This window comes from Maylandia zebra, linkage group LG5, assembly GCF_041146795.1.
Source record: "Maylandia zebra isolate NMK-2024a linkage group LG5, Mzebra_GT3a, whole genome shotgun sequence".
Taxonomy (NCBI): Eukaryota; Metazoa; Chordata; class Actinopteri; order Cichliformes; family Cichlidae; genus Maylandia; species Maylandia zebra.
In genome coordinates, this window is record NC_135171.1 from 16,881,159 (window position 1) to 16,895,085 (window position 13,927).

General features: G+C 40.2%; 1 protein-coding gene across 3 annotated transcripts in view; it reads right to left on the bottom strand.

Annotated features, from left to right (window-relative positions):
* The window catches only part of chchd6b (coiled-coil-helix-coiled-coil-helix domain containing 6b), a 52,286-nt gene that overhangs the window by 8,867 nt on the left and 29,492 nt on the right, over positions 1 to 13,927 (bottom strand). For all 3 annotated transcript variants that reach the window (XM_076883874.1, XM_014407990.4, XM_014407992.3), the window contains one exon: positions 3,642 to 3,777. In XM_076883874.1, coding sequence (XP_076739989.1) covers positions 3,642 to 3,777 — 136 coding nt within the window. The remainder of the gene's footprint in view (positions 1 to 3,641; positions 3,778 to 13,927) is intronic.

Sequence of the window (13,927 nt, forward strand, 5' to 3'; positions counted from 1 at the left end):
CATATTGCTCCCTGTTGACCCTTTTCCACCTGGAGCAAATGCTGAACCTTTTGCTGGTGAAACGCTCGTCCAAGTGCTCTGCTCTGCCAAGCTGCTGGCCCTGTCAGATCCATTTACACACAAGCAGACTGGACAGCTGTCTGCATGACCAGAGGGGTCTTGGGAGAACCCACTTATTTCTTTTCATTAAGGCTGACTGATCAGGGGGCTCTGCTGGGAGGTCTACTCATCTACCCTCTCTTTTATACTTCATTTGGGCATCATTCCAAACGTAGTCTAACCCAGCATTACTAAATAGCTCCATAAAAACTCAGAAAACACCAAGTTCTATAAAACGGATAATTCCTGGACAGAGGTCTGTGATCAAAAGACAATTTTAAAATTAGTTTTCGCGTGCACATTACACTCAATCTGCACTCCAGATTCCAAAACTAAGTGAAACTTGAGTTTTATTGTTTTAACAGTTTCAAAGTGTGAACATAGACTGACAAATTAAATTATATCAGATTAGATATTAACATTTTCTGTTTGCACTGAGGGATATTTTAGGATTAGTTTAATCTTAAAGAACAATAAACAAAAATCTGAGGATCCTAAGCTAAGTACCTGCAGTGTAAGGAATGCTTCTTTTTCGCAATTTATAAAACAGATCACTTTGCTTTCAGGTTTTACAGTAGGCTATGCAAAGGGAGACTGGTTTGAATCCCGTGTGTAGCCAAAAGTCTGCACTTATATGAAGCACTTCCACATACCTGTGCTCATCTTGTTGGGGAAGTTTTGGAACAGACAGGTAGAGGGAGGGGAACTTTTCCGCCTACTGGAGCTTTATGAGAAATGTATTAATGATGGGCGAATATATTGATAAATTTGTGCATGATGTCACCTCACAGTATAACAATCGACCAGGGCCTTTTTCCACAGGGGGTTTATACAATATTGCACTTTTCACTCCAGGTACTCCTGCTACCTCAAACAGTCCAAAGGCATGCGCATTAAGTCCACTGGTGATTCTAAACTAAACACATGTGAATGTAGCATGTGTTGTTGTGTGTCTCTGTGCAGTGGATTGGTAATCTGGCCAGGGTGTGTCCGGCCTGTTGCCCTATAGTGGCTGAGATGGGCTCCAGCCCCCCTCAAATCCTCAAACTCTGATTTGGATAAGTAGTAAAGAAAATGATGGATGTTGTGTTGCAAACTATCTCACAGCCATTTAAAGCTAAAGCTGAATAAATAAACACAGAGTACAGTAACTATTACCTCCACTAGAATAACTAGCAAGCATGCACTGGTCCCTCACATAAAATCTTTGTTTGAAACCTTTTTCCTGGATTCATTACTACTACTACTTTCACTGGCGCCATCTGTCCATTATCAGTGCTCCCTCCCTGCTAGTAACCCTAATGCAATGTGTAATTACTTGCTAAAGTTTACTTGCCGTATTAGCCAAATTAGTGATTTTTTATCCCCATGTATGAAATATGCAAAGTGTCTCCCCAGGGGTGGGTTTAGGATGAGGCAAACATACATAGTCAGATCTGAATAAGATGTAAGAGAGCTCCACGGGCAGCAGTGCAGAACAGAGCTAAACACCGGTTAATGTGACAATGTGTTCAGCGAAAAAAGCTTTAATATGGCAACCATGGAGGATGGTGACTAAAAGAAAAAGGGGGGATCAATCACAACAGCACCAGGAAAAGATCCACGGATGAACAGATAATATAGAAGATGGGTGGATAAGGGAAGCGGGAAGGAAAAAAGGATATCCTAATACATGACAAAATATTAGATGGAGATAGTTTAAGGCCACGCTTACATATGGAATCTTTTAGGTTTCCATATTTCTAGTTTAAATCCAGAAACATTTATATGGCTTTTTACGCGTCAGCTTGGGATAGAAATCTCAAAAGTCTTAAAGGTCAAACTGAAAAGCCCAGCATCTTCAAACAAGTAGTACAGGTTACTCTTTAAAAGAAAGATTTAATCTGTTAGATTATCCCTATAAAGAAAGGTTAGACAGAGAAGATGTCAGTGATAAAATGTCCTGATTCGAAACTGGTTTTTCAAGTAAGAAAGCAAAAAACTGAAATAAAGCAGCACCCTAGTATAAAATTAAATCTGGGATATAGTATAAAGTGATTCAAAAACGTGGCCAATAGTGGCAAATTCAGAGATCTAAAACTATATTTAGGACAAAATGAACTATGTTGTGTTTATCTACATCAGTCAAATCCATCCTCTTTCTACCAAGATGAAAGTTAGGAACTTTTTATTTCTCTTCAATATAAAACAGTATAAATGTATGGGCACAGTGCTGATGTGCTTTATATAGACTGGATCTTTGCCTTTCATTCATTTGCCCTTTAAGCTGCCTTCTTTCAGCCTCCGTAGTGTTTTCTCCTTCATTTTCCATTCACAGTCAAAGATCTGCCTAATTGGATATGAATTAAAACTCGGCCGGCTTCAAAGAAAACAAAAACTGTTTGGCTTTATTGTGCAGTACCGTCTATTCTTTTAAAAAAACAAACACTTCGTATGAGAATTTATATAGCACATGCATACAAACACTGGTCTAATATACAAACTCAAATGCACTGTATTTCCTCAAAGAGCTACATCCCAATAGCAAGCTGATCTTTTGAACCAGTTTAAAAAGACTGATTGCTTTTATTGTGAGCCTTTGCTTTGCTTTTATCAACCGTTTAAACTGCCAAATTCACCAATTGTTGTTTTGTGGCTTTTATCTACTTTGGAGCCGTATCAGTGCATTTTGTCATGATAATAATGTGCAAATTGGCCCATTCATTATTGTTTTTTTGATGGAGAAATTGGCTAAAATAAGCACTTTGTAGATAAGCATAGGGTCTGAACACTATTTGCAAAAGCATCTGCAGAAAACAGAATGCATTTCAATGCACTGAATGCCAAAACTGATTTTAATACACTAATAATGGTGTAATCTTCCTATCAGAAAGTCCCCAAACACAGTGCACGCCTGGTGACTTATAAATCCGCTCAATGAGCACGTTGTATTGATTTAACTTTCTACTCGAAGTGTCAAAGTAACAAACACGTAGATGGTGATTCTCAGAAGTTAACTGATTCTGTGCAGGTACTGAAGGGATTCTTTGTCTCTGCACCCTTCTGGTCCACTGTCAGTCTGGCTGTCAAACTCCTAGGTCTGACTCATTCAAGCCAGCCTTCTCTCTCGTCTTCACGGGGGGAAGAAGGCTTTAAAAATATGTCCTTATGTGTCCCTCACTCAAAATATGGAATAAAGGAAAATAAACAAGAGTTTGTTGATGGTAACGCTCTGACCTTTATTTTGCTAAAACTCAACTTGGATCCTTTTTTATTGTCGTTTTTTTGTGTGCAAGGAACTTTTTTTTCTTCTTCTTTTTTTCTTCTGGCAAGCCAGGAAAAAAAAAACCCCGAATAACAACAACAACTTTGAAAACCACAGCTTTAAAAAAAAAAAGGGACGTTGGTACATCTCTCAAAGGAAATTTGAGGGGAATGAATGATAAGAGAAACTATTTAGAGCAACACAAACTGCACTCTAATACGCCGAATTAAGCAAACCTTCGACTAAATATCACATGCAAAAGATACTAAAGCTGACAAAGATGACTTCTGTGCCCTACCTTCTTTGCTTGATGGACACAGGTCATGTATTGTTTGGCCAGGCTGGAGCAGTGGAGAGTCTCCTGTGGATTTTCCTTGTAGCACTCGAGCACCTTGGCCTGCAGCTCAGCGCACAGATATTCAGTATGTTGGGGTCTAGAAACACACAGAGAGAAGGAAAAGCTCAAATCTGCTTGCCAACATCACCGCCCCCACCCACCAGGACCAGAGATCAAGGTTGTAAATGCTACTATGTGAACTCAAGATAGTAAAGTCAGTTCAGCTGCAATAGAAATAGAAGTTGTCACACATGAGAAACACAAAGCTGTAGCGTCTGTTTGTCGAAACACTGATTCAGATAATCAGGAAAATAACTACCAAAACAGTTGTTATTTCCAACTGTGATTGCTTAATGGAAATTTCAACCACAGCCACACAGACGAGGTCAAAGGAAATGAGCGCTGATTCCTTTAAGTTCAGCTTGCTTTTAGCAATAACAGCTTCTGTTTGGTGTAAGTACATACGATGAGCAAACAAACCAAAAAACAACAACAACAAAAAAAAAAAAAAGAAAAGCGAGACTGTTTGTGGTTTGTTTTAGTCGCAGTTGAAGTAGCTAAGATAGTTTCAAAGGCTTTAAGGTGCAGCTTGTGGAGAGATGAATAATGCATCAACAAAGCAGCTTAGGAGTCAATGTCAAACTTTCTCTTTTCTTTTTATCTGACTCACACGTACAGTACATGTGTGTAGAGAAAAGCACACAATCGAAACCGCAGCCACGAAATACGAGATCGGCACATACGCACGTGCACTAACGCGCATACAGGTAGCGAATGCTAATCCTATAAGAGGGTAATCTTTGAGTGCTCTGTTGCTCGTGGTAATTTACCTGCTGTTGTGACAAGAACTTGCAACTGGAAGGACTGGGATATGGATATGTACGCGCACATACGTGCACGCACGGGAATACATGAACACAAAGACGCTTAATCAATCCATGATGCCCATTTCGGTTTTTGGTTAACATCAACCACTTTTCTGTTCAGCTTTGTCAGTTTGTTTTTAAAGAGGGCCTTCAAGAACTAAGAAGCTGGGCCATGTGGTGACCCCGTCTCTTCTTTCCATTAACTGATATCCTTGTTGCCATTGTGAGTTTTTTGTGTTGCTATAGTAAGTAAAGCCTTGTGTTGTTCAGTATTAGTAGTACCTTCACAGATGCAGAGGCTGACCATATGTCATACACCCTGGCTTTTGCAGCAACAAGATGATCTTTTAGATGATTTTGATCTTTTTTAATAAATTGTTTAATATCATGATTGAGTATTAACTTGAATTTACTGATGTAGCTCCTGTTTGCATTAACAGTAGTTTCAAGAAAGCTCAGTCCTTGCAGAAATGTGTCCATTTTAATGCAGTGCTGCCATGATCACTGCCATTCAGTATTTGTTGTCATTGTAAATTTTGGTTACTTTTTGTGAGATTCTCTGATATCATTTAAGAGTATTACTTTCTATAGATGATACATTTGCAAATTCTTTGCAGTTGTAAGTTGACAAACATTGTTTTAAAATTGCCTAAAAATCTTGCTGGGTTATTTTTCACAGCATAGAATGCAATAAAATATATCAGAAGAGAAAATGAGAAAATAGAATTAAGAGAAAGGACTGAAATGGAATTTAAGTGAAAAAATTAGGACTGGAATACAGATTAGAGTCAAATTGAAGTAGAATAAAATATGCGAATTGAAAAAAAGCTCACCTCAAAACCAATTCAATAGTTTCACTCGGGCATTTGATCATGTTAAATGATATGCAGTGAAATTTCATGGAATTATTTTATTATTGCATTTCCAATTGTTAGTCATGATTATTCTTTACTGTCTTGAGGTGAGATTTGTTTCCCACTGCTCTCTCCAAGATCAAGCATGAACTTTAAGCCTGAACTAGAATAGAACAGAGTAAAACAGAACAGAACAGACTAAAATAGGAATTCTCTCTGCTCTGTGACTCCAAACAAGACCTACTGTAGGTATTTATAATCCAAACTTTTCTTGGGTACCGACCCCAGCTAAACTATCTCAATCATCACAGCTTAACATACTATAAATGTCTAATCTACCTCATGATGTCATATATGATGGTAGTTTTTCTGCCTTTAAAATAAGAGACAGAACAGAAATTCTAAGTTTGATAAGGAGGCACGTTTTCCATCACTTCAAATAAACCATCTGACATGATGGGGGCATGCCTTTTATTTTTTGGGAAGCTGACCACTTGGTATTCATGTGCACGATCATGCATGTGCACACACACACATACAGAACTGCAGTCATGCCACCGCAGAAAGCAATTACGGAATCATGCATCCTTTACATATGAATGAGCTCAGCAGTCCCTGCCTTCACTGACAAATACACACAATAAGCCTGAGTGCATGTGTGTGTGTGTGTGTGTGTGCGCGTGCGTGCGTGCGTGTGTTGATCTGTACCTTGTGAATGCACTGCATGTGTGTCCATGAGATAAACCGTGTGCACAAACAAGACTGCGGGAGAAGTTTCTCTGCACTGGTATGTGTATTGTGTAGTCCCAGTGTCTGTGGCTCTGTGTGTGTGTGTGTGCGCTTCCGTGTGTAGTGGAGGGTAGAGCGACAGGATTAAATAAATCACTGGTGGAGAGAATATTCATGAAAAGAGAAGTGAATGCAACCTGGGAGAGAGAAGGGGGAGAGAGAGAGAGCAGGAGAGAGAATGTGACAGTGATGTATTAAATGACAAATAGCCCTTGCAGCGTGCATGGACGAACAGTAGCCCAGTAGCAATCATCATAATCTGCATTTAACCTCTGCCACATCATGTGGTGCCGTGCCACTCGGCGCCGAGGAAGAAGGGTAAATCTTTTATGTGATGTGACCATTCCACATTAATTTGGTACAGAGATGTTGATGTGTGGGGACAGAAATGGTCAGCTTCTAGGTATTCGTACTATTGCACAGAAAATGTAAATTATGCTATTGTGGTAAAAATCAGCAGCTTGGGCTTTCAATCACCTGATTACATTATAAGATTGGCTGGTGTTTAACTTGAGAGCATCTCGAGAGCTGGTCGGCATTGTGAATTCCTCCCCAAGAATAGCAGATAACAGCAACAATAACCACAAGGTCTTAATCCAAACCCAAGAAAAGAAAATCATCCTTTTTTTCTATTCAACAAGAGGAACTTTTTGATAGCGTGTGTTTTAATAATGGAATCTGAAGCAGAAAATTGCCTCTGCTAATCTGCACCAACTGCCTTGTTTGACTGAAATTAAAGGTGAGCTCTTATTAAAAAAAAAAAAAAAAAAGCTAGTCTGATAGCCAACTTTTGCAGGGAAAAAGAAGCAAAATAACACTCCAATTGCTTTCTGTCTGTGACGTTTTGCATAAATACGTGCAGCACTGAGGGGGAAAGATTAGGCTCAAATCGTTAAAGTTTCTCATTATTTTTTTGTCTCACCTTGGCAGTGTGCGGCTTTTATGAAGAAAGCTCAAGTTCTGGTCTGCTGCAAAGCATGACACTGGGGAATTAGGCAATAAGAAGAAAAAGAGAAGATCATAAGGACACCGCTTTTTATTGTTCTCCGTGTCTGAGATGGTACTGCTTGTGTTTGTGCGTGTGTGTGATGTGTGTGAATGGTTATTAATGTATGATGACAAGGATTTGGTTTCATTTAAAGAAGCAGCCAAGGCATTGTACTTTTGGTTTTTAATATTACGCTGAGTGGAGAGGAAGAGAAGAGAGGATCAAAGATGTCATGGCTGGGGTGAGATCAAAAGAAATGGCAGAGCATGCATCGTGTATTGTTGGAGGCTTTGTCAAGCTTTTATTAAACTGCCATATGGATAACACTCGCAACATTGTGGTTCGGCAGAAATCTTACTTTGAGATCACATCAAATTAGAGCTGCAGACTTAGCTACAGCTTGTGAGGTGTCTAATGCCTGACTAAATTCAGTAACTTTGATTATTCTGGTAGTCGCAATAATCACTTATCCTACCTTTGCAAAGTGTGCAGCAATCCTTAAGTCCTAAGCTCACTTCACACGATATGACACCAGCCCAAAACTTTACCAAGTTTAATCTCAACTCCTGCGAACACACAAAGTCTTCATCTCAAATCTAGAACAACCCAAAGACTGAAGACAGACAGAACTCTCCCTTTATCTTCATATGCTGACAGATGAAATGCTGAAGGCAGATAAGGACGTAGGATAAAAAATTCGCACTCTGTTGGCCTGGCTGATTGATCCCCGCCAACCTCTTTGTGGGAATACAGGGAGAGAGAGATGGGAGTGGATAAGGACAGTGTTTCATTAAAACAGGTGACATGCGGGAACAAGATAAGAGGCGCATGTGCACGTGTGTTTGTGTGACATCTCATCACTGATAACTTTTCAATCAGGAAAACTTGCGCTTGGACGACTCACTCGAGTTAGGAATGATAGGGGACTGCTATCGCCTTCCATCACTCTCCCTTCTATCAACAGTTTCAATTCCAGTTTGGTGCCGTATCATTTGTCCTTTTCTTTTAACAACTACACTTCCCCTTAAAAACAGTGTAGCTTTTAAGCACAGAATACAAATCGCATCAAAGCCTGAGCATATTATTTCTGCACGGTAAAATACAATCTAGAACATGATTTCATAATTTGCCTCTCAGTGAGGCGACATGCTCTTTGTTCCCCTTCCATTAGCACCAGGTAATCTTTAGATCATTAAATAATTTGCTGGTTCAGCATGTTCTTATGCAAGGTCCCAATGCTCCCCCCCAAAAAATGATACTGATATCAATGAGATTTTTGCCTTGTTAGTTTTTTTCTAGGCAGCACGGTGGCACGGTGGTTAGCACTGTTGCCGCACAGCAAGAAGGTCCTGAGTTCAATTCCAACATCAGGCCGGGGTCTTTCTGTGTGGAGTTTGCATGTTCTCCCCGTGTTTGCGTGGGTTCCCTCCGGGTACTCCGGCTTCCTCCCACCGTCCAAAGACATGCAGCTTGTGGGGATAGGTTAATTGGACAATCCAAATTGTCACTAGGTGTGAATGTGCGAATGAATGTGAGTGCAAATGGTTGTTTGTCCCTGTGTGTTGTCCCTGTGTGTTGGCCCTGCGACAGACTGGCGACCTGTCCAGGGTGTACCCCGCCTCTCGCCCTATGACAGCTGGGATAGGCTCCAGCGCCCCCCGCGACCCTGAAAAGGATAAGCGGAAGTGAATGGATGGATGGATGGATAGTTTTTTTTCCCCTACATACAGGAATTTTTAGGCCAAAAAAAAAATGCACTTTAATATCAATATGCCAAAGATCACATTAACTTAACTCTAATACACATCTTTGCTTATTAAACACACACATCAGGTTATTGACTATACTGTATGCTTACATACCTAGTCACTCCACAAAGGGCCTGTGCTGAAATTCTGCTCATCATATCAAGCAGAAAATCATTTAAATCAATGCACTATTACTATTAATATTGCAACAATTACTCTTCATCTTCTCATTCTTATTCTGAAACTATATTCTATATAGTTAATAAAATTGTATTGTGTCCATCATCAGCTGGCCCTACAGTAACAGGTAGAGGGATGTTTCTTCTGTAGTGACACACGTGGTGGGTCCAATTCGGCAGATAGAAAATATTTCCTACATAAAACCACTCACAACAAGGCCTGTGGAATTTCCTTTTAATAGAGCCGTGACATGATACCTGAAAAGAGACATATTACCGTTTAGTTCCATTAGATTGAATAAAAGGCATACTTTCCTACAGCCACTACCTCCCAAGCTGGGCAAGTTTGATCAAAACAGTCTAGACAGTTAGACAGAACTAACACTAACCAGTAGAAAAATATGCACATTTAATTTAGGGGTAATCTGCTCCTCTGAGTTTCTGGCATATGAGTTGATCCCTGAAGACCTCAAGAAATGTGAATAAATGTAATGGTGTAACTATTACCCTAATGGTTGGAATGACAAGAGTTGTTAAGATAAACCTGTCTAAAACCTCACCTATCTAATTTACTCCATTAATAAATGAGTCCTGTAAACTTGTACAATTGTGTTTCTTCATATGCTTTTAGAGGCAGTCAAAAAGGCAGAGTGTCTAAGTGACTGCAGCCTTCTGTCCTCATGGTAAATCTCTGCCGGTTCAAATGGTAAATGGTAAATGGCCTGTATTTATATAGCGCTTTTTTACTAGTCCCTAAGGACCCCAAAGCGCTTTACATATCCAGTCATCCACCCATTCACACACACATTCACACACTGGTGATGGCAAGCTACATTGTAGCCACAGCCACCCTGGGGCACACTGACAGAGGCGAGGCTGCCGGACACTGGCGCCACCGGGCCCTCTGACCACCACCAGTAGGCAACTGGTGAAGTGTCTTGCCCAAGGACACAACGACCGAGACTGTCCGATTACAAGGTTCAAGTCTATTGCTTTGGACGGCACAGAGATCCTTACAGTAAGCTACCTGTCTGTTTCATTAATTGGACATGGAAGACACACACACACACACACACACACACACACACACACACACACACACACACACACACACACACACACACACACACACACACCATATACAGAATAAAGTAGATAAAAGCATGCTTTCATCTGAGTTTGTTCTAACTACAAACTGTGAGCAGTTACTTTATGATGAATCCAGACATCCACCTGAGGTTTGCAAAGGTTCTGTCTTTGCTAACACTTTGAGAGTAACAAGTTTTTTTTAAGAGGATTAATGGATTTTTAGATCTTAAGGTAAGCTTGACTGCAATGTTGTGGGTCTCTACAGAAAAGCATTTTGAGGGAATATGGGTAGTCAGATACCCCAAGGCAAGGCTAATGGATTAACTCCTCTAAATAACCTCATGTTGTTGGGCAAAGCAAGTAGAAGATGACACTGGATAACATTTTACCGTTCGCTATGTCGCCACATGAGAATAATGTTTTACAGTCAACATCTCAGGGGCTTCCATCTTTTTGCTCTGCTTTTATGAAAGTAGCCACCTCAAGTCTGAGAGGCTGCTTTTAGCATTAGCGTTTGCACTTAAACTATTTGGGGTCATTCCTAGAATCAAAGCTGAGAACCAGAAAGAAAAAAATGGTACGGCTGAACAAGTCAATAAACAAGGGAAATGGTGGTGTTCTTAACTTCTCTAGACTACTGTTCCTGATTTCAGCCTCCCTAAGTGTATTTATAGGGCTCTGTGGTTCGCCCAAATCTTTCCATCAGGTAGCCATGGTTACTAGTGTAGGTAAATAACTCGTGATCAAGTAGCAACCTCAAGGGCTAAAAAAGAGACATGAAAAGTGCTAAAAACTGCAGTCCATTTTATAGCCATGTGAGGCTATCTATGTTTAAACTGCATTGAGATGAAAAGTTGGTGTGGTCAATCCGGTGCACAGGTGTCCTGCTCTGCTATTAATTGTACTAAAACAGACTTTAAGGAGTCAGCTATCCAGGCTTCATTTTAAAATTAGGAAACTGTTACAATAAGATGGAGAGATGCTAAATCAGAGACACAGACCTTCCCTAAAAAAGAAAGAAAAAAAGAAAAGAAGACATATTGTAACTACATAGCATGTTAGACAGTGCTGAATCCCCGAGTGCTCGCCCCTCCTTTCAGCGGTGGGTAAATAGAATAATTACTGGGTGGTCAGTGTAGTGTGAAACGACAGCGTGACCACAGCACAATGAAACACTGCCCAAATGCTGACAGAACATGATGAGCACATGGCTGCCTGAATACAAAGTGTGCCTGTATTGGTGGCAGAGATAGAAAGGCGGAAAAGGAGTGAAAGTTTGTGTGCCGCACTGAAAAAAAGCAATAGAAACACATTGTGGTGGGACTAAATGCTATGCCTTTGGCAAACTTGTGCTGAAGTGATCTCCTAACCTCTTCCATGCAGCCGTAGACAATAGCAAATCCCTGCTAATGTAATCATTTGGACGAAATTTTAGACTTGAATTGTTTGCCGCTGAATTCAGTGGACCAGGTGCAAGAAAATGGCAATGTTGTGGATGAGGTCACTGCCAGTACAAAGCCAGAAAAGAGACCAAGCAACTTTTTCTTTCTGCCGTTTCTAAAAGTGAAATAAACTGTGTGCTACTGCTCTATACAACGTAACAATAAACACAACAACTAGTACTACAAAGGTAAAGTATAAAAGCTGTATGGAAATACATTATTGTAAAGGAGATGGAAATTTGAATATTTTCTCTTCAAGGTAACAGAAAATGGTGACAATGATGACAAATAAATAATTTTCAATGTAGGAAATGACAGCTGCATTCAAATACAAACAACACTGTAGAAGGTTTGGTGCCATTACACTAACCAACCACCCACTAATGACTTTCGTCACAAACTTGCTCTACCTTTACTATCCAGGTTCCAGGTTTCAGACTGATCCATTAAATGATAGTAATCATTAAGTATGTGCACACTGGAAACAAAGTGGAAGAAGAAAGAATGTTTACTCAATAATAAAACCAACTTATTACAGAACAGTTCAAAGACTTGAACTGTTCTGTAGTAGGGTTATCATTTTAGCACTGCTTCTGTAAAACCCTGATACTGGCACCTCCTAAATTACAATTTTGTCTTGTTAATGGTCCGTTTTTACACGTTTATTATAATTATGTACAAAAAGACATCAGGGTACAGACCGAAAAGTATGTGTTAATGGAAACCAAAAGGAAAACAGCTCTCTGACAAAAAATTAGAAAGAAGTGAGAACAAGTATTATGGAGGGGCATAAATTAGAAATGCTCAGATGCTCTGGCAGTGCAGGTGTGGTGGTGGTGGCTCAGTGTTGAATCAAACTGACATGATTTTTTTGACAGGACTGAAATCACTGTTGTCCCAGGAGAGCACCACTGTGTCTAGCAAAGTCACAGCATTTCTGTTTGCCTTGGAGCAGACCAGGCTGGTGGCTATTAGAGACCGTCACGATCCCATCCCCCCACCACAAAAACAAAAACGTGTGCGGACAGAGAAGTTCCAATGTGCTACATTAATGCACACTTATCAGCCACTTTGCTGGGTATACCTGTTGAACTGCTTGTTAACACAAATGTCTAATTAGCCAGAGTGAGATAAATTAGAAATGAGATTGAAAAACCGATGGAAGCGTCAGGCTGGAGGGACCCGCTGATTAGGCTCTTCATTTATGGAATGCATTATAAATATCTGCTTTGGGAAATCTCTCCAGCAGACACAATCCATTGATCTGCACATATGCAGAAGAAGCCGTGATGAAACAGAGTAGATGTTTCTGATATTGTAGATAAATACATTCACTGGCAACTTTTTAGGTACATCTGCTTGACTGCCGATTAACGCAAATATCTCATCAGATAGTCGTCAGCAAGTCAATGCATGTAGGCAGGCAGGCAGGCAGGCAGGATGACCTGTTAAAGTTTGAATGAATGAGGAAGAAAGGTGATTTAAGAGACTTTGAATTTGACATAGCTGTTGGTGCCAGACAGCCTGGTCTGAGTATTTCAGAAACTGCTGATCAACCTGGATTTTCTTGCACAACCATTTCTAGGGTTGATCTAAAAAAGAGAATATTACCAGGGAGTTTCTGTTCTGTGGACCAAAATGTTTTGTGTCAGAGGTCAGAGGATAATGGCCAGACTGCTTATAGCTAACAGAAGGGCAACAGTAACTAAAAACACAACAAAACAAAACACGTCTGACAACCAACATCTTCCGAAGAGCATCTCTAAATCCACAACCCATCACAACCGTGAAGCAGATGAGGTACAGCACCAGAAGACCACACTGGGTGCCACTCCTGTCAGCTGACAACTGGTAAATTGAGGCTACAAATCCAGGTTACAAAAGATTCAAAAACACTGATTGATCTCCTACACTACTTGAAAACATACCATTAAACTGGTATAATTCAGGTTGCTGTTGTTAGTTTAATGGTGGGAAGATATTTTCGTTAGGTTTCCTAGTAGCTGAGCATTGTTTAAATGCCACAACCTACTTGAGTATTATTGTTGACCCCTTTTTATGACCACCGTGCACACATCCTCTGGTGACTGCTTCCGGCAGGTAACACATGTCACAAAGCTCAGACCATCTCAAACTGGTTTCTTGAACATAACAATAAGATCACTGTACTTAATCCAATAGAGCACCTTTGGGATGTGGTTGAACGCGAGATTTGAATCATGGATGCGTAGCCAATAAATCTGCAGCATATGCATGATATGACTGACGCTGTCAATATGGACCAAAATCTTT